The following is a 21993-nucleotide window of genomic DNA, read 5'->3' on the forward strand; positions in this document are numbered from 1 at the left end:
ATGCCAAGTGAAGGAAACAGACACAACGGAAATACACAGTGTCATTCCATTTATACAAATTTCAAGGACACGAAAAATTGATCTAGGCTGACAGATGTTACAACAGCGGTTGCATATGAAGGGGTGGGAACTGCCTGCAAAGGAGCACAAAGGAACTTTCTGAGGGGATGGAAATGTTTTATATTTTGATAAGGGTGTTGTGTACAGTCTATGTCCATTTATCAAAATTCATCCAACTGTACACTTAAGATCTATACGTTTCACTGCATGTACATTTTACTTCAACATACCAGAGAGACGTGATGTCATGTGGGTTCTAAGACTCCTGAAGCCATGGGCTTCTGAACACATCTGCTGTCCTGCAGATGCTGCCAGGGCAAACCCACAATGTGTAGCCTAATCCAGCTGTTGAAACCAAGCCAAGACCGAGAAACTGGACACAGGAGTCCTCTAACCCAGGTCACCTCCTATACTCACTTTATTCATTCCCCGTGGAAGATGTTGGCCATGGAAGGTTGATGAGGAGGTGCCAAAACTCTTTGGCTCTCAGGCTGAGTCTGAACACCCTCCCAGAGTTTTCTGCTTTATAATTCAATATGACCAATTTCTGGCCCCGGCAGGAGGCAGGTCCCGCAGTAAGTATATCTGGGCATGGCTCTCACCATATTCACCTAATGCTGCTCTCCTTCCTGTATCTTACCCACGGAAGAAGGGAGACTGCAGGATTAAGACATTTAGGCATCTAGGATTTTGGAGGGTTGAAATGGCAAACTTATAATCCATCCTCCAAACCCACAGTAGCCAAGTTTGAATGAGCACATGGCCGACCAGGTAGAGACTACATTTCCCAACTGCCCTTACGGCTAGATGGACTCATGTGACTATGCCCTCACCAGTGGAATGTGAGTAGAAGTGTCATGTGCAAATTCTACTTGCTTTTAAAGGAGGCTGTCCTGAGTCTGCACTGTTTCCCCCTTTGCATAGGCTGGGAAAACAGGGTAGCAGCGACCTGTCTTCAACTAGAAGAAGACAACACTTGTGCAGATTTAAGAGCTACAAAATGGTCTGAAACCAGGTCCCTGAACAATTCCTGGAGCGTGCTATGCCACTAGTCTGGCCCACTCACCACTGGACTACCATGTGAAAGAGAAATTTTGATCTTACTTCAATCATTTTATTTGAGGTGTCTTTGTTACAGCATCTGAACTAATACTCCCCAGCACACAAGCTTTTGAGGCTCGTGGTCTCCAGGCAGGAGTTTCCAAGTCTCGCAGACTATCTAGCTCAGTAATTTATATTCCGAAGTTCAGATCATACTAGTAAATGAAGACAGCACCTACTTTTCCTATCATACAACGTCATCCTGTTGCTTCAACTAGTCCCTCACCATCTACAAGATACTATCGACTCCTTATTCAGGTGTACAAGGTCCTTTGAAGACATAGTCCCACCCTCCACACTTAGCCTCATGGCATATGCTTGCTTCCCGTGCGTCCCATGTTATAGTCACCCTGGATGCTCCCTGAGGGCACCCTGCACATGAAGAACACTAAGCTCCGATTTCTGTTCTGGCCAAGCAGAACGGCCTTTTCACCATCCCCATCCCACACTCTCTCCTGCCCGCAAGGTTATTCCTACTATGAATTCCAAACCCAGCCCAAAAGACCCCAGGGAAGCTTCTTAAAAACCTCCAAGCAGAGGGGCGCCTGGTGGCTCAGTCGGTTAAGCATCCAACTCTTGATTTCAGTTCAGGTCATGATCTCATGGTCATAAGATCAAGCTTCGTGCTGGGCTCCACGCTGGGCATGAAGCCTACTGGACAAATTCTCTCTCTGTCTCTCTCCCTGCCCCCAACTCTGCCGCACCCAACCCCCTGCTGCCTCGCTTGTGCTCTCTCTCCAAAAAGAAACAGAAAAACCTCTAAGGAGAATAACTTCCTCCCTCTGGTATGCTTCCACAGCATTTTGGGCAAACCTTCATTAAGGCATTTATTACTCTGAGCTCTTAGGGTTTTATTTACATGTCTGGCCTCACAGCTGGAACATATGCTCCAAAGACCAAATCCCCGAAGACCAAGACCATATGCCTTGCCCATTTTCATAACCTTGGCATTTAGCAAATGATCTGGCTCAGACTCAGTGAGAGGTGAATGAAAGAAGGACTGGGGGCGCCTAGGTGGCTCAGTTAAGCGTCTCACTCTTGGTACAGCTCAGGTCATGATCTCACGGCTTGTGGGTTCGAGCCCTGCATCAGGCTCTGTGCTGACAGCACGGAGCCTGCTTAGGATTCTCTCTGTCTCCCCGCCCCCTCTCAAAGATAAACCAACATAAAAAAAAAAAAAAAAAGAACAGAAGAGGAGACAGATTTCAAAATTCTATACGTACATTATTACACTTACCTGTTCAGTGCAAATGCATAATGGAATTTAATATTATGCTGATCGGCCAAGTCACACGTAGGCAGCATTTTTAGTGTTTCTACTAGCTTCACCATAGCATCATAGTCCTGTTGGCAAGAGGTCCCACGGTGAGAAGGAGACGAAACACACAGCTCTTCACAGATTTTTCTGAACAGTTATAAACATGACTGCCTCAGCATTTAAATACAAGCTTTTCCCTACACACAGCATTTAGTGAAGTTACTTACAGCCCATAAGAGAACAGAAATAACATTGTTTTTAAACCCAAAATGGATGAGAGAGAAGACAGACAAAAAATCCCTGCTACCAGAGGCCACAAAAAGATCAAGGGAAAGAAGTGTAAAGGCAACAAAAGCAAGCAAATGAGTCCAGCAGCCCGAAAATAGCTACCACGCTTTGAGGGCAGGCGAGTTAACACTAAGAGCACAGCTGTGGGTGAAGATGAGCGAGATAAAAACATACACAAAATCTTACGGTCACTTGCTGTGTTAAGAGAGGAAACATGCCAGGTCCTTCCTATTTTGCCAGAACTAAGTGAATTCATCTAAACCAGGGTTTCTCAACCTTGGCACCATCGACATTTTGGGGCTGGATCATTCTTTGCTGTGGGGGCTGTCCTGTGCATTCTGGGATGTTATGCAGCACCCGTGGCCTCGACCCATAAGATGTCAGTAGCACCTCCCCCTAGCCTCCAAGTTGTGAAAGCCAAACATGTCTCCAGACACTGTCACATGTCCCCTCGTTGAAAACCATAGCTCTAAACTGCATAATTTCCCAGGGAAAAATTGCTACTGTGTTTGTCTCAGCTGGGTCCCCTCTGAGCAATGCCATCTGCTACCCTTCCAGCCAGGCTTTGAATCCCGGTTACTGGCCAACTTGCTGACAATCAGCCACAGTTAGCTGAAGAGGACTTCCCACTGAAATCCCATGCCTGTCGTGTGCCTCTGCACCTTGAGGCCACTGCTCGAGAGAAGGAGACAGTGTATCCCTCTTGGGGTAAGCTTCTGACTTACCTTTGAGCCTGAGAGTCCTACCCACGGAAGGTTATAAAAAGATGTGTGACGGCGAGGACAGAAGGAAGCCAGCAGCTCAGATGGAAGAAAGATTCAAAAAGGTCATTCCCATTCTCTTGTCCCCTAGGCCATGATCTAATCATTGTCAAAATTCCTAACAGCATCTGCTGTTAAAGTCAATTAGATGCGCCTGTTTGTCGCCAGGCAGGTGTGCCTTAGTGGTTGACCCTTCTTCCTTTGGGTCGTCAAGGGATGCCTCGCTCATTTAGATTTAAAGACCTGTGGTCCACAACCTCCAATATGCCTTTGTAGAGTTCTGCAGGGAAGGCCCACTATCGTGTGTTCCCCCAAAGGGAAGGAAGTCAAGACATCCTTACAAATGGCTCAAAAGCATTTAACTTGGAGGGAGGAAACCATTTCTTTCATGGTACCGCATCCCATAAACTCTTTCTCAAGGACTCTCCACAAGTCTCTGATGCTTGTTTTAGAATAAGTGTCTGCATTCCCTGGATCCTGGATGTGCCTCTGCTACTCCTGCTCTGTCATTAATGGGTGGTGGGAAACAAAGAAAGAAGCAACAAAGGCCTAAAGAAGCGTAGTGGAGGAGTTAAGAGCAAGGACAATGGAGCCAGCTGCCTCAGTATAAATCGTGACTTTGCCAACTGCCGTGTGACCCTTGGACTTAACTTCTCTCTGCCTCATATTTCCTCATTGGTAAAATGGAGATAATCAGACTATACATCCCGTAAACTTGTGAAGAGAATCAAATTAATGAGTATTTGCCAAGAGTTTGAAACAGTGCCTAGCATAAAGTGCATCTAAACTGTGAAATTCTAAGTTCCTTTTATTAAGCAGTACTGTGTAGGAGATTCTGCTGGAGTGGCCATCTGATCACACAAAACCTCCAATGTTACGACCACAACAGATATGCTAGGTGACCTATGACCTAGCCATATACCTAGTCTATAAAATAGATACCTAACCATACACCTGGTGTAAGAGTACTTCATATGAGGAATTAATTCCTTATGCCAAAGAAGAACCCCCTATGTGCTAGCCTCCATTAAAGGTACTCATACCTGGATGTCGCGGTAGGAGAGCAGTAAATTAATGATGATGTCTGGGGTCAGAACCTCAGTGTTGTCCATGCGGAGCTTGATCCGAGCCAGCTCCTTCGCCAGTTCATCACCCTGGTATTTCTCTCGGGCTCTCCGGATGTCGTTTAACAAGGCTTCTTTGTAATAAGCACTGGAGAGGGAAATACGAAAACCCCCAGTCGCGTCTACATGCATCTGGGACTCCGCTTCCTTCAGCAGCTCAAACTAGGTTCTCGCAGCCACGACTCAGGTTAACACACGGGGGCCTCTCCCAGACCTAAGCCTCCCTGCACCAGCAGAGAGAGGAGACCTGTCCTACTTGCTAGTCCCATTCTGTAGCAACTAACCACTTGACATCAACATAGAAATTCAGTTCATTATGACCTTGAAAATATTTTCAAAGTTGACCTCCATCTGTATTTGGATGACGCATAGGACTTGCTACTGAGCCCTCCCCCGAGATTTTCAAACACAAAGAGAGCAAGAGGTTACCTTACTTGAATCATTATTTCCCCCACTATTAACGCATTATCACAGAGCCAAATATAACCCCAAAACCATGCAACACGGTACATTGAGAATGTCATTCAAATCAATCTATCGGGTACCGCCCACCTAATAATCCTAAAGCTTTTTCCGGTTGGCCAAGAGCCGGAAACTGGATGTGCCCACGAGCAATCCAAGAAGCTGTGCCTGGAAGCTTATGAACAACCTCTGCCCTTCACTCCCCTGGTCATTTTCAACTGCCAGAATGCTCTTCTGATGTAAAACTAATCTTCCTTCGCGGTGGGATCTAGTCAATAATAGAGATGTATGAAAACATCTAAAGCACTTCAAATCCACACTGGAATCCCTTACCACAGCCTCTCAAAGAATCAATGCTAGTACCTGGGACTTGGTTTAGAACCTTTAAAAATGATCCAATTTGATGTACAGAAGGCCAACTTACAATGGCCGTAGATTTAAATAGGTTGCCTACTTTCCAAGCAATGTTTTCATGGAGACTGGGCAATGCCAAGCAGTAATATACTCTCATCCCATTAGGTAGCTGGGAGGATTTCACCACAGAGAAAAACTAGGCCATTCATTAAAGAAAGGAGCAGGCTCAATTTAACAGTCTTGAGAGAAAGAGATACAATACATAAGAATAAGAATATTACTTATTTTTATTATAAAACTATGCCAAATAAATATGAATAGAGTACACAGCCTAGTCTGATGCTTATAATAGGACCTCGATTAACATTTCAAGAATGAAGTGATGCCCCAGAGAAAATTAGTGCATTGCTTTTTTCTCTCTTATTTGTCTATTGCTTACCATCCCAATGAGCAAATTAGCAGATTCTACCAGTGTTTAAAATTCTGTCATTAATCTAATGAGTCATTAAGTTGGGTGACAGCCACTGTCCATTTGGTGGACCATAAAGGCATCAATGATATTAAAGTGTTATTAGTTTAGCCTTACAAATACAAAGTTATACTTGAGTTTAGTCTTGTTTTCAAGGCTAATTCTGAAAAATAGTCTCAATAAACTAAGAAACCTCAGAAAAGTCATACCTTGTAAGTAAATAAACAAAACACTGAACTGAGTATGGCTTGGGGACACCATCTATGTAATTCACATGCAGCCATTTCTGCCCGTGGTAATGAGGGAAGATGCTGCTAATCGATGTGAACCTGGCAATGGCTTCAAACCGCTTCTCAGCACAAGGTCAAGGCAGCCGTCACCAATCCATCGGAGTTGACACCTGAGCTAAAGACATATCTGCCACCCCTCTTGTACAGGTTTTACACCAGAAGCACCATTTACCCTCTCACCAACCAATCAAGGGGTGGAAGTGACCAACAGGTATTTCAAGTCCCCTGAAATACTACTCAAGAGGCATTTTCCTACTGATACATACACACGCTTAATGAAAAACAAACTCGGGTTGACTTCTTGCGAGACCCTGCTCGACGGGCAGACGCAAACCAGCCTATTTCCTTGTCAGACCTAAACACATGGTATTTGAGGAGCTTTCTCTCTAAACGTCACTAAAATGTTCACTGAGCAGCAAGGGGTGATCGAGTCAGGCTCTGCAGGAATGTGCCACAAAGGGACCACAGATCTGGGTTTCCAGTCTCATTTTCCCATTAAAGCATACACAAGGAACTCTGCGTCCAAATAAGAGATGATAGGATAGAAGAACAGACCGTGAGCAAGCGTGTACCTCACGCCACTGCCACAACAGTCACATGTCACAGTTTGGGGAGCTGCCACCTGAGCCACAGCGGGACGTGTGGTCCTTTCCATTTCAATGTAAGTCAATTCTGCCAGGGCTTTGGATTTTCATTTGTTTTGCAAGGATGAATCCTTCTTGTGACCGAACTTACAGGAGTAAATCCTTTAAACTGGCTGCAAGCAAAATCACTAGATGCTTTGGTTTAGTGGATAATTTGTGGCCTCCCACTTCTGGAGTGAGAACATGCTAAGGCGTGGTTCCCTGAGCACGGACGCTCAGACAGGCGAGCTGCCATTTACAAGGCTGCAAAGCGCAGAATCGTCTGAGCCAGGATTCAGACCCAAACCTGCTCACCTCTGAATGAGTATTCCATACCTTCTCCGACATAAGCCTACAAAGAACACATCCAAAGACATCCTGACATCAGGATGGCTGTGGCTTGACTCAACAGATCTGACTTTATAGCACAAGAATTTATGACCTGAATGACCTTGCTGAGCCATTTTAACAACCCCAACAACTGCATGGGGTAGGGGGGAGTGAAATCATGTTCAGAAATGATCTTAAAACAAGGAATCTTAGGGTTGAAAGAGCAAGAAAAAACCAGTGACTTAACTTCCTTATTTTCTAGATGAGAAAATGGCTACAGAGACTTATCAAAGTCACATGGGGAGTTGGCGACAGATACAGGCTCGACCCTCACCTCCTAACTCCAGTTCTACTCTCTTTTGGCTACACCCCAGTGGCCCAACTTAGTGAGGTAGCAGGAAGAATAAAGGCTTCCAGAAGAACTTAGAAAGGATTAGCTAGGGTTCCCCATTCTCTGGGCATTATGATCTCCTAAGGGTCTATTGCCTCCATGAACGTGAAGGGCAATGTTTGGCAAAGCTCCCAGGGTTGAGGACGGTGAATGGGCATTACCATGAGGTCACGTGGATGTCCTTGAGGAGGCTGATAAACCTGTCCACCAGGGGCACGCACAGCGGGCCCAGGATGGTGTCCCAGTTGGGCTGCATGTATTCCGAGGCACGCCTCTGGGCATCACTCTCACAGCAGAAATAATCAGCACATGGTGTCACGATGTACGGGATGAAATAATAATTTCCACTGGATGCCTGGAAAAAAGAAACAAAACACGTTTCACAAAATAACTGATGCAGAAACAAAGCCGTGGATTCAGGCAGGTGGAACCTGGTAGGGCAGGGAAGGAGAAAGTACCTGAGAATGATTAACTGTGTGTGCAAAAGGACGATGCGTCTATGAGGCACAAAACTGGAAACCACTCAATTCCACAAGCTTCAACACAAAAATTTGGTTTCAGAGGCTGGACTGATCTGTGGACAGCTCTGAACTTCACTGGCAGAGCTTTTAGGGTTTCAAGTCTTGGACACTACATCATTTCACTACGGGCCCCCCAAATCAGAGTGAGCTTGGGACCCACTGATGACCAAGAACTGCAATGTAAAGGCAGATACTCTTTTTTTCAGCATAGACGCAAAAGCCCCATTACTTGATAATTTAACCACAGCTGAACTATTCTAAACTTTGTTGAGTAAAAATTGTTTTGCAGGAAGCAGGTATCAATAACTATGACTAGTCTTAGAGCTATTTTGGAAAAGGATGTTAAAAAGTTTTATATTGTCCAATACTACTCAGGTAAAACAGTATCTTTTTTTCTAAGAAATAATTACAATTTGACTATGAATCATGATCCATTGTAAAGCATAAACACTACCTCTGAAAAGCATTAGATAATGCTCAATTTTTTAGCACACTTGAGACTAAAATACATTCTTACACGACCTTCTTCTGTCAGTCAATCTTTTGTCTACACGGTCATAAAAAGCAACTAGCTTGGGGCACCTGAATGGCTCAGTCGGTTAAGCGTCTGACTTTCGCTCAGGTCAATGATCTCACGGTTCATGAGTTCAAGCCAAACATCAGGCCCTGTGCTGACAGCTCAGAGCCTGGACCCTGCTTCAGATTCTGTCTGTCTGTCTGTCTGTCTGTCTCTCTCTCTCTCTCTGCCCCTTCACCATTCACACTCCCTCTCTCAAAAATAAAAACATAAATAAATTTAAAATTAAAAAAAAGCAACTAGCTTAAAATTCCAAACTTCCTAATTCCTATCTCTTCACTTAGTTTTAAAGAATGTATATGATGCCAGAAATAATTCATCTGATTTTTCCTCCTTAATTTTTAAAACTAGACTAATGGAATTTTTCAAACATTTTAGAATAATACACACATAACCTTGGGAAGCACACTTTCTCCAAAAACAGGAAACCAAATAAGCAATATAGCTTCTTCTAAATGAGAAAAGAAATTCATTAAATACAGAAAAAAAATGGTCAGAACACTACCATCTCAGATCAAACAGAAGGTGTGGGAAAACCTACCACATTGGGGAACTGATTTCAAATACCTACATGACTCATATTTTTAAGTCTTCCTTTTGAGTAAGATTTGCTTACACAAGAACAGGTGGATTTCTTATTTCCACCTGAACTCAAACTCTAACTCCTTGTCCTGAGACTCTCTCTCTCCTTCGTACCTTGTAGAGGGCATCTATAAGTCCTACTCAGTCATGTTTCTAGGCCCTGAATTATTTTGTTAAGAAAAAGTTACTAGCGCTGCTTCGTTCAAACACATCTTAGACTGGGTCAGCGAACCTGTTCTGTCAAAGGCCAGACGGTAAGGGTTTTTGATTCTGTGGGCCAGTTTCTGCTGCAGCTCCTCACCTCTGTGGCATGAAAGCAACTGTAGACGGCATAGAAACGAACATAACTATGTCCCAATAAAACTTTATTTGTGGGCACAAATCTGAATTTCGTATTCTCACATGTCCTGGAATACTCCTCACCTTGTGACATCTTCCAAACACTTAAAAGTGGAAAAACCCTTCTGAGCTGACAGGTGACGCAGAAGCAGGTGGCAGGCCAGCCATGTTGTATGTTAAGCTCCTTGATATCCCATTATTCCAGAAAATAAGATTTTCTGAGAATGCTTACCCTGCTGCAGAACAATAGCTGAAGACTGTCCCTGTGGGCACCAAATAGTGGGGTTCAACCACTCAAAATGCAGACACCAGTGCGTTATAAAGAGATGGCAAGAATCCAGGGTTGTGGGTGGTAACTGGGGAACAGGGAGAAGATTGCCAGCTACTTCCCAGCAATCATTGGGAAGTGCCTGCACCAGGAGAACAAAGACCCCAGTTAAGATCTTCAAATTCTCAGAGAGAGATTGGTATTGACCAGCAAAGTCAGGATGTGGTGGGTTAGACTCTGATTTCTCCCTCATCTCTAACAAAATGCCATGTTGTTGAGGTAAGCTAAAAGCCATTTATTCAATCAGAAGCGTAAACTGGTTCTTCCACAAAGTAGCTGAGTTTATGGTAAAAAGCCTTCCGATTTCAGACAGAGGGAGAAGAGGGCTATATGAATTAGTGAGGTCTAGAAGGTAAAATATCTGTGAGGAAGCAGAGTTGGGGTTTTTTTCCCCCAAAAAGAGCTAGACGGGAAGGGGGCAGGGGGCGGCGAGAACCTTCTCAGATTATCTCCTCAGAAAAACAGCCCTAGCTGATAAAAAATTTAAAAAAAAAATTTTTAAGTCTTTATGAATTGTGTGAAGAGCATATACCAACGGAGAGACATTTATTCAAGAAAATCAACTAATCTTGGTAAGAACAGCGAGACTCTAGCATTTGAGCTATGACCCGCTTCTCCCCTGTTCTCCAGCCCAGTGTGACAGAAATGCTGCCCGGAGTGGGTACAGCCAAGTAGACGGGGCTCCCTCTCACCCCACAACCTCTACTCTGACAGTTTCTCCTTGGGAAGGCCAGGCCGCCAGCATTCTCATCCACCCTGGCCCTGTGCTGGAGAAGCTCTATCCTGGGCAACTGCAAGAAAGAGGACCAGGGCAGGGGGAGGAGCCCGCCTCTCTCAGAACGCTCCCCTGCTTTAGCGTGTGGTACCGAGCAAGGGTGGCAGCCCCTGATCTTCTTGGCTTGGCCTATTTCACCAAGAAAACTGGGCTCTGATCGTCTTTGTCCCAGATCACATAGAACAAAGGCTCCACGTCAGGACAGGCAAGCTGGGAAGATCAGGCGCTGCCACCCTTGCTCGGGATCCCCCTGGAAAGCAGGGGAGCGTTCTGAGAGAGGTAGACCACTACCCCCCACTGCCCAGCTCTGGAGCAGTGGGGCACAGGCTCTGCCTAGGACTAGAGGCGTGCTGTAGGAAGGGAGAGGCCCGCAGCAACCCAGAAGCGGACTGCCAGGATGCAGAACACAGCATGGGCAAGTGCAAACTTAAGAGCACTATCAAAAACAACGGAGATTTTTGTGGCAGGAAATTAAGAGGAAGTTGGTAGTTCCAGGACAGCAATAGGTGAAAGGCAGACCAGCTAGTTTAACAAAGAGAGAGCTAAGAAGAACCTTCATGAGGTCAGAGTAAACGTTGGAGACAGGCCTTAACCACCCCCGCAAAGGTACCCAACTTTAATTATATCAGACTATGGAACACTAGTGTCTTGGGCCTCATCAAAAACACAGTAATCAGAGTATTACTCGGCAATCAAAAGAATGAAATCTTGCCATTTGCAACTACATGGGTGGAACTAGAGGGTATTATGCAAAGCGAAACTACCAGTCAGAGAAAGACAAATATCATATGACTTCACTCATATGAGGACTTTAAGATAAGAAAACAGATGAACGTAAGGGGAGGGAAGCAAAAAGAATATAAAAACAAGGAGGGGGACAAAACATAAGAGACAAATACAGAGAACAAACTGAGGGTTGCTGGAGGGGTTGTGGGTGGGGGGATGTGCTAAATGGGTAAGGGGCATTAAGGAAGACACTTGTTGGGATGAGCACTGGGTATTACACATAGGGAATCAATCACTGGCATCTACTCCTGAAATCACTATAGCACTATATGCTAACTTGGATGTAAATTAAAAATTAAAAAAAAAAAAACACAGTAGTCAGCTAATAATTAAGGTGTATTCTCAATACAAGAACTTAAGGAAATCAGGGAGAGATACAGTCAAGGAGAGCCCAGGTATAATCACAGTCACCCCTGGCTGGGGGTGGCAAGGTCAGAGTAGCTGTGTACATGACCGAGGCTGTACCCTCCAAAGAGTCACACTGCAGGCCGCACGTTGTGGAGCAAAGAGACTTCGCTGAACTAGTCTATTCAAGTCACTAAACAAACAAACCAACCGACAAACAACAAAAATAAGCACCAGAGACAGCCAGAAAGAAATGAGTATCCAGAGTTGCTATAATGCATTATCTGAAATATCCAGTTTTCAACAAAAAAGAAACAAAACATGCCAACAAACAGGACAGTGTGATCCATACACAGGAAACACAGCCGGCAACAGTAGCTGCCTTTGCAAAGGCCCAGATACTGGATTTAGGAGACAAAGACTTGAAAGCAGATATTATAAAGGTATTCCAAGAACTAAAGAAACCAAGCTGAAAAGAATGAAAGAAAGGTATGATGACAATGTCTCATCTAATAGAAGATGTCAGTGAAGAGACAGAAATTACAAACAAACAAAAACAAAAAACAAACCAGCAAATGGAATTTCTGGAGTTCAAAAGTACAAGGACCAAAATTAAAAATTCACTGAAGGGGCCCAACAGGAAATCTGAGGGCAAGAAAGGATCAGCAAACTTGCAGACAGATCAACAGATGATGCCGTCTGAGGAACAGAGAGAAAAAAGAATGAAGAGAAATCAACAGAGCCTCACAAAAATGTGGGACATCACCCAGTGAACCAACATACATGGCACATTACAGGGGTCCTGGAAGGAGAGCAGAGAAAGGAGCAGAAAAATATCCAAAGAAATAATTTCTGAAGCTTCACAGATGTGATTAAATGAATTGTTCAATTTCATATCCAAGAAATTGAATGAACTTCACGGTGGATACTCAGAGATCCATACCCAGATATATCACGGCTAACATTTTCAAAGACAAAAAGAAAATCTTGAAAGGTAAGAGGATCTTGTCACGCACACGAAACTCCGCTGAAATCAACATCTGACTTTCCACTGGAAATAAGGAAGCCATAAGGCAGGAGGAAGACATATTCAAAGGGGTGAAAGAAAAAGTAAGTCAGCCAGAACCTTCTATCTAGCAAAACTAGATTTTCAGAATCAAGGGAAAATGAAGATATTTTCAGATCAACAACAACTGAGATAATCTGTTCCTAGAAGAACCACCTTACAAAAACTACTAAAGGAAGTTCTTCAGGCTGAAAGTGAGTGACACCAGACACTAATTCTAATTCACTTGGTAAAAACAGAGCATGCCAGGAAAGGTAAACAGTTAATGGTAACAGATGATATGACTGGGGACGACGCCTAGAAGGCTCAGTTGGTTAAGCGCCTGACTCTTGGTTTCAGCTCAGGTCATGATCTCACAGTTCGTGGGATTGAGCCCTGTGTCCAGCTCTGCGCTGACATTGAGGAGCCTGCTTGGGATTCTCTGTCTCTCTCTGGTCCCCCACCAAAAGAAATAAATAAACTTTAAAAGAAGACTTTGCCATGCCAATGTGAGGTGTTTGGAATTTATTTTAAAAAAAGATGATATGATTGACAATTTCTTCTTTCTTAATTAACTTAAGAGACAATCACATTGGCACACCTGGGAGGCTCAGTCAGTTGAGTGTCCAACTCTTGGTTTCAGCTCAGATCATGATCTCACGGTCATGCAATACAGCCCGGCATCGGGCTCCGAGTTGAGCACAGAGCCTGCTTGGGATTCGCACTCTCCCCCTCTGCCCCTGTCTCCCACTCACTCTAACAATAAAAAAAAAAACTGCATAAAATGACATATATAATCATCTAATCTGCATGTAACATACAGAAACGGGATTTATTTGACAGTAACAGTGTAAAAGACGCAGGTGGAAATAACACAAGGCACACAGGCATGAGGAAATTGCACCATGTATTAACTGGAATCCACAGAAACCAACAAAAAGTTACCAGAAATGGTCAACAAAAAGGTTAATGTAACTCTATAAATATATACATTTCTTTTTTCCTTCTCTCAGCTTATTTAAAAATCATTATACAGAATAATAATTATCACAAAAATATTTACCAACTTTACAACTACATAACCCGGAGTATCCATAACAGACCTATAACTGAAGGTGCCAGAATCCCACTTATTTGGATACAAGTATGACAGGTCTTAACGCCATTTCTAAAACAAACACTTCGCTGAAATCTTATTCACAGTCTTTCTTCAGCAAGCCCGTTGCTCCCAAATAGCACAAAAGTAAACTCTGTCCCCATCCTACTCAAGTCCTCGATAATGAGGTGTGAAAAAAATAGGACCTCGGCAAATAAACGCTACGTGCTGTTCCAGGTTATGGCTCAAGTGGGCAGAGCAAGAGAGGTGCAGGCTCATCAAGACCTGCCCACAGCCAGGCGGGGATCTGATCCTTTGGGCAAATGTTCAGCCACAGAGAAAAATGAGGAGAAAGAGAGGGGATACGTGACGTCTGACAACTGAGTGAGCTGACTGAACAGGACTGCGCAGACAACGGGAATCTGGAGCCCTGGCAAAGTAAAAATACTCCCTTTGAGAAAATCTCTCGTGAAGTGTAGAAAAGTTGAAGAAATTTTACAGAAAGCAATTGGGACTAATGGCTACATTTACAAAAGCGATTCATAAACTTCCAAGTGAAAGCACGGGCTTTTGAGTGCAGTACTTTTGTTCTAAGGAAGAAGAATGGGCTCAAACATCTTCAAATGATGGAGCACATTCAGACTTTTGTTGGTGGGGAGAGCAGAAATTAAAAAGAAAAACACTGATTAGCATAACACATGTCCAATAGCAAACCAAGCTTGTATATTTGTAATTGTTACATTTATAAATGGAAACATCTCAAGAATCCAGCTTAGTAAAACACATTCAACAAAGGCAGCTTAGTTTCCCACAATAAAGGGGCATTAGAACCAGTATGCTAGGCACATTAACATGTAAACCCTTCCAAAAACTCTTCAAATACCTCCCAAAGGAAGATTCTCATATAGTAAGTGGGGTCAGAGAGCAGAGTAAAAGCCACTGGCCTCAGACACCATGACATTTGGGAGTGGAGGAATGTGTCCTCTGAAAGTTTCTAGTCCCTACCTTAGCAGTGGAGATTTCTAGAACTACTGCCATGTACAGATTCATCACCATGAACAGACTGTCCTGTACCATCACTAGGTTAAAGAACAGGTGCTTTTAAAAAAGCTCTCATTATAAAAGTTTGATTATATAGTCTCAAATGCCATACTTTTTTCCTTTACCAGTCACCAATTTTATTTTTTAAGTTTTAATTTTAATTCCAGGTAGTTAACATACAGTGTTATATTAGTTTCAGGTGTACAATATAGTGATTCAACACTTCCGTACTCGAATGTCGTTTTTAGTGCCTCCCTAATACTCCACATGGTAAATATTTACTGTGTACTTAACCATTCTACTGTTTAACTTCGTTCTGAAAATTTTCTTACTGTACACAGAGACGAACACTTTTGCATCTTCACACTGTTGTCTTTTCCCAAGAATGAAATGACTAGAGGAAGTTTAAGGTTCTTGGTATGTGCTGCTGTCAAAGAGGACGGAGCAGAGGCATTTCCTTTTCATCATCTCAGCAGAGCTGGGTAGTGGGATGGATTCCCCCCAACATTTGCTAAGTCAGGTGAGAAAGAAATACCTTATTAATACTGTAATAGGAAGTATCACAGCATCTCTGCTCAAGCATAGCAAGATGGTGGAGAACTGGGATGGCCAAGGATTGAATCCCAGCTCGATTCCATACTAGATGAATGACCCCGGACAATGTACTTCTCTGTCCGAATCTGAGTGTTCTCAGCTTTAAAATGGGGACAATCGTACTGTCAACTTCATTAGGTGACAGGGGCCTAAATATGGTCATGGCACAGAGTGGGCATACAGTAAATATCAGCTGTGTTCAACAGTTCTAGACCAGCCCAGGAGTTGTGAACCTGGAGTCTATTAATCCTTGGGAGTCTATGAACTTGAATGAGAAGAAAATTACATCTTTGTCACCATTTACCTTTAAATGAATTGTAAAGCTGCCTTCAGTTAGGAACAGAGGTAACACATCTTAGTTTTCGCGGGACCCGGGACTTTGTCACTAATAGAAATCACAGAATTTTTCCTATCACGTTACACTTCCCGCAGAGATCTCAAAATAACCTTTATACCCATTACCAGTCCAAACTTATACTTTTGAGACCTGCTGTTTGATCTTATTATTAGAGACATTAATAAAGAAGCACACAGATTAGAATATGCAACTTTAAAAAATATTTTAGTAGCTAGGTTTCAGTATAATTTGCCTCCTTTATAATCCTTTGTATTTACTTAAGCATTTTAAGGTATGTTCTGAGAAGGCATCCATAGATTCCTCCAGATTGACAACGGGGTCCCAAGGCCCTCCAAAACCTAAGAGTATCTGCTCCGGACTCCCCAGCAGATGTTTCACATAGAACACCCTACCTGTAGCCCTAAAACACAAGTGTTTCTCCAGTGGGCTTCACATATGAAGACATTTATGGGTAACAGCGCGATTCCCACCCACAAACAGCGGTCTGGATTCTCTAGGACAGCTCAGGAGAGCAGAGCATGCTGTGTTCTTCACCTCACGGTCTAAGGGTTTCAATAATGGCCACCACCAAGGACACTCAGGACTTTCCCCTCAGCTGGCTCCTGTGTAGCTACTCTATGCAAGAAGGCGAAGGGTTCAAGGCCACCAGGACAGAAACCCAAGGGAAGGGGCCTCAATACACCAGCACTTATTTCTATTTATGGCTAGCAGCAGGTGGCAAAATTGGTCATTAACAGCACAAGTTTTATCAATTAATTCTTTGGAGCAAATAAATGTGTAAAATCTCATCCCAACAGACTTCCTAATGAGACTTCCAAGCTCAATGTCCTAAAGAACATTTTTTTTATCACAATACAAACGTTTAATCAGTCAATAAATGACCCAGTCAGGAGAGGGGGGGAAATCTAAGGCAGATGGAAGGTGGTTTAACACTATCCAAGATAAAAATGATTTCTGAGCACTCAGGGAAGAAGGCCTATCTTGAATGCTGGCAGAACGTAGTTACTTTGGAGCCTGAATCTTGTAACGCAAAAGGGTTGCAAATCCTTCGTGAAAACAAAAACTAGAAAAGCATGCAAAAGTGTTCCCAAGAAGATTTACAGAGCAGATGAACAAATACGGGACAGTAATTTTTCAAAAGTTATTTAACATGAGCATGCATTAAAAAGTCCATTTATTAAGAAAGAGAATCCAAGTCAGGGGCTGCTCAAAAAAAAAAAAAAAAAATGAGGGGCACCTGGGTGGCTCAGTCAGTTAAGCGGCCGACTTCGGCTCAGGTCACGATCTCGCGGTCCATGAGTTCAAGCCCCGCGTCAGGCTCTGTGCGGACAGCTCAGAGCCTGGAGCCTGTTTCAGATTCTGTGTCTCCCTCTCTCTGACCCTCCCCCGTTCATGCTTTGTCTCTCTCTGTCTCAAAAATAAATAAACGCTAAAAAAAAAAAAAAAAAGAAAACAGTATGGAGGTTCCTTAAACAACTAAAAATAGAACTACCCTACAATCTAGAAATGGCACGATTAGGTATCTGCCCAAAGGATACAAAAATACAGAATCAAAGGGGTATATGCACCCCATTGTTTATGGCATCAATGTCAATAATATCCAAATATCCTGTCTCAAAAATAAATAAACGTTATAAAAAAAATTTTTAAAAATGATTACAAGGTGTTAAGCCTAATAGATACAATTCTTTGTCTAGTCAGTTACAGAAGAATTTTCAAAATCCCACACATGCAAATCAGGGGAATGCAGGTGTTTTTGTTGTTGTTGTTGTTGTTGTTGAAGATCGATGCAAACAGCATTCCGTATTGCTACTTTTCTCTATTTGGTCAGGATAAGAACTAATAATAGACAGAAGCCCAATAACAATTTCAACTGAATCATCAGGCTGTTGTGACACTTAAAAGGTAACTGCAGATCTCACTGCTGGAAACAGGCCATGCAGTGTCAAGTGAACTACTGCAATTGCTCATCTGCTTTGTTCAAACAAATAATGGCTATCATAAAATCCAAGAATTATTTCAGATCTGGCAGGAATTTCAGTAACCACCTGATTGATCATCTCATTTTATACAGGAGGAAACCGAGACCCAGAAAGGTTAACCAACTGGCCCACAGAGGACCACAGAGCCAGACGACCTCAGGTCCTTCCCCTTCCTCCTCAGGATTCTTGTCACTAACCGCCATTGTGGCTTAATTTTGAAATACCCTTAATAAAGCAAGCCATGTTACACAAAATACCTATCACAAACAGATGGGTAAATGAACTGTATGGTATATGAATTGTATCACAATTTAAAACAAATAAATGGGTATCTTCAGACACCAAAGACTTATTCAGTTGGTAGGCAGAATTACGTATTGCTGTTTTGGTTCTAACACTGGCCCTGTGAAATGGGACATCACTCCTGTGACATTCGAGAGGAACAGACAAAAGCTTTGTGGTTTGCACTTCCAGAATACTCCAATTTGAAAGAGATCACAAGGCCACAAGCACATAGGGAAAAAACAAAAGGCATCAAGACTAGAGAAAAGAGAATTTAAGATGAGGTAGAAATACCAGGGGCGCCTGGGTGTCTCAGTTGGTTAAGCGTCCGACCAGCTCAGGTCATAATCTCGCAGTTCATTAGTTCGAGCCCCTCTTCGGCCTCCACATTGAAAGTGTGGAGCCTGCTGGGGATTCTCTCTCTCTCTCTCTCTCTCTCTTTCTCTGCCCCTTCCCCCACTTTCATTCTCTCTCTCAAAATAACTAAAAAAAAAAAAAAAAAAAAAAGATGAGGTAGAAATACTAAAAAATAGCTATACGAGACAAATATTCAAAGGACTCACGTAAATCATATTCCATGTGCAAAATAAAATTCTGCCTCTCCATTTACTGGGAGACATAGCCTTCTTGTTGGAAATTGGTTCTTCACTAATAAAAGTGGTAAAAATTCTGATCTGAACTCAGAAAACCCAGAGGATATCTAAAGGAGAAACGAAATTTGATTGTCCTTTTACCAAAGTGTGCCTAAGCAATCTATATCATCTTTGATAATTTTGGATCCCAAGTCATGGCAAACTGAAAAGTGAGGAACGCAAGAGGGAAAGACCAAGAGAATTCTGTTACGCTGAACTTGAGTACTAAATTTGCTTGTAAGCCAAGAAAAAGACTTCCAATATTGTAGAAAATGTACCCAATATTGCCAATGTCTGTTTCTCAAAGAATTTCCAATTTACTGGGATTATAGAGATAACTATTTCAATGGGAACAATGAGTTTCTCTTAAATTTCATTGGCTTTGCAGAAAAAAAAAAAAACCACCTAGTCCTGAGGTCAAGAACCAGATTAGTCTTTTAATAAGGTGCTTTTTAATAACATGATCCTAGCTTAGAAATTTAACTTTCATTTTTAAAAACCAACTGTGAACTCTGCCTTTAGGACATGACAAATGAAAATATGGTCTAGTGCACTTTTAACAATTCCTTCTGTAAGTACTGAGTGGAATATCCCATCCTCTCCTGGTAATTTTCCTAGGGGACAGGGCAGGTTTATGGCCTCGTGTTTCCTTCTGGCGAGGCTATGATATGTATAGCTTCTAGGTAATTACCCACAATTCAATGGAAGAAAATGATTTCTGTGCCTCTCAGCCTTAGAGATACAATCCTTCGTCGTGGGGCATACAGGATTTGCAAATTTCTCCAATAAAATGATTATAATGTGGTGGACACTCAGGCACACAGACACCACCCCCGACCGTCAAGGTAGGATGTGTGGCCCCTGCTGTTAGCTCCTGCCACCCCAAACTGCCTCGGCGCAGACAGTACCTCACCCAAGGTCACACACCTTCCAGGGAGGGCTGGATACAGGCATGTAAAGGCCTGGCCATCTCACCCCGACTCAGAAAGGCCATTCCAGCTCTAGAGCCCCCCACGGGATCAGCCAAGGCTATTGCTGAGCCTGCCTCCCAGCCTCATCTCTCTCTGCCTGGTCCTGCTTCCTTCCCTCCGCTTCCTCAGCCTTGACCCCAAGGGCACGCCTGAATAAATCTCCTGCACACTCAATTCAGTCTCAGAGTCCACTTCCAGGGGGAAATCAACCTGCAAAATATACCATGGCTTTGAAGGTATGATTATTTTTTGCAAAGGAAAATTAAAACAGTTCAAGAATACCTGTGGACTATGTACCTGAGTAAAAAACTACCAGGAAGTTCCAAGGTTTAATAGATAAAGTAGTCTCTCGGGGTTGGCTAGCATTTCCACTCTTGTTCCCATAAAGGCTCAACCTTGATCTTTCATCACATCAACAGGTTTTCTGAAGTGGTATAATGCTGAAAATGGCTCTCTTTGGTATCTGTGAAGCAGTAGGAAACAGCTTAAGGATGAAAATAATAGAGAAAAGTAATTTTTCTGGAACTTGGATCAAAAGCTGAATTACATAGAGGGATGGGCAAAAAAGGGGAAGGGGAGTAAGAGTACGCTTACTATGATGAGCACCGGGCAATGAACAGAACTGCGGCATCACTATATTGTACACCTGAAACTAATATACACAACCCTGTTAACTACACTGAAATTAAAATCAAAGTTCATTTAAAAAACCGGAATTGGGGCGCCTGGGTGGCTCAGTCGGTTGAGTGTCCGACTTCGGCTCAGGTCACGATCTCGCAGTATGTGAGTTCGAGCCCCGTGTCGGGCTCTGTGCTGACCGCTCAGAGCCTGGAGCCTGTTTCAGATTCTGTGTCTCCCTCTCTCTCTGACCCTCCCCCGTTCATGCTCTGTCTCTCTCTGTCTCAAAAATAAATAAACGTTAAAAAAAAATTTAAAAAAAAACGGAATTATGAGGCACCTGGGTGGCTCCATCGGTTAAGTGTCCAACTTCAGCTCAGGTAAAGATCTCAGGGTTTGTGAGTTTGAGCCCCGCGTTGGGCTCTGTGCTGATAGCACAGAGCCTTCTTGGGATTCTCCCTTTCTCTTTCCCTCTCAATCTCTCTCTCTGCCCCTCTCCCACTTGTGCCCACTCTCTCAAACAAACTTAAAAAAAAAAAACAGTATTTTTAACTCAAATACTGAAATAAAATGTGCTGAGCGTTGAAGATTTTTGCAAAAAGTATTTTAATATATATATTTTAATATTTACTTAGTTTTTGAGAGAGCGTGCATGCACACCCATGAGCAGGGCAGGGGCAGAGAGCCAGGAGGACAGAGGATCGAAAGCACGCTCCCTGCTGATCTTAGGATCGTGAGTTCAAGCCCTAGGATGGGTGTAGAGCTTACTTAAAATAAATAAACTTTAAAAAAATATCCATCCTGAAAATGAAATTAAGAAAACGATTTTAGGGGCACCTGGGTGGCTAAGTTGGCTAAGTGTCCGACTTCGGCTCAGGTCATGCTGGTAGGTTCGAGCCCCGTATCGGGCTCTGTGCTGCCAGGTCAGAGCCTGAAGCCTGCTTCGGATTCTGTGCCTCCCTCTCTCTCTCTGCCCCTCCCCTGCTCATACTCTGGGGCTCTGTCTCTTGCTCTCAAAAATAAGTAAACATTTAAAAACAAAACCTGGAACATGAGAACATGAGCATGGTCTAAAAAAGAGCTGAGTACAAAAGGTGATAATGTGTTTCCAAAGAGAAGACGAGCCCAGAATGGCTGCAGACGTGGCCCAGCCTGAAGCCTAGAAATTGGCTTCCTATCCTCCACATCACTGCAAAACAAATGTTCCTAGAAATGGAAGCAAGTGTGCCTACCTGTGATGGTTAATTCTGTGTCACCTCGACTGGCCTGGGGTACCCAGATTAAACATTAGGGCCGGGGGTGGTTATGACAGTGTTTCCGGGTGAGATTAGCAGCTGCGTCAGTGGACTCTGCCACAGTGGGTGGGCATCGTCCAATCCACTGCGGCTTGAACAGAAGCTGAGAAAAAGAGGCATTTGCCTCTCTTGCTCCCTTGCTGCTTGAGATGGGACAGTCATCTCTGATCTTGGGGTTCAAATTTACACCACTGGCTCTCCTAATTCTAAGGCCTCATGACTTGGGACTTAATTACACCAATGGCTTTCCTGGGTGTCCAGCTTGCAGATGGCAGATGGCAGGAATGCTCAGCCCCCATAACTATGTGAGGTGAT

At 43.3% G+C, this 21993-nt stretch overlaps 1 protein-coding gene across 1 annotated transcript in view; it reads right to left on the reverse strand.

Annotated features, from left to right (window-relative positions):
• Window positions 1-21993, reverse strand: part of MAP3K15 (mitogen-activated protein kinase kinase kinase 15) — a 129047-nt gene that overhangs the window by 80161 nt on the left and 26893 nt on the right. The window contains exons 4-6 of the mRNA XM_040468313.1: window positions 7673-7866; window positions 4512-4680; window positions 2399-2505 (exon numbers count right to left, since the gene is read on the reverse strand). Coding sequence (XP_040324247.1) covers window positions 2399-2505; window positions 4512-4680; window positions 7673-7866 — 470 coding nt within the window. The remainder of the gene's footprint in view (window positions 1-2398; window positions 2506-4511; window positions 4681-7672; window positions 7867-21993) is intronic.

The sequence above is a fragment of the Herpailurus yagouaroundi genome, unplaced genomic scaffold, assembly GCF_014898765.1.
Source record: "Herpailurus yagouaroundi ecotype Mexico unplaced genomic scaffold, PumYag 67690, whole genome shotgun sequence".
Classification (NCBI taxonomy): Eukaryota; Metazoa; Chordata; class Mammalia; order Carnivora; family Felidae; genus Herpailurus; species Herpailurus yagouaroundi.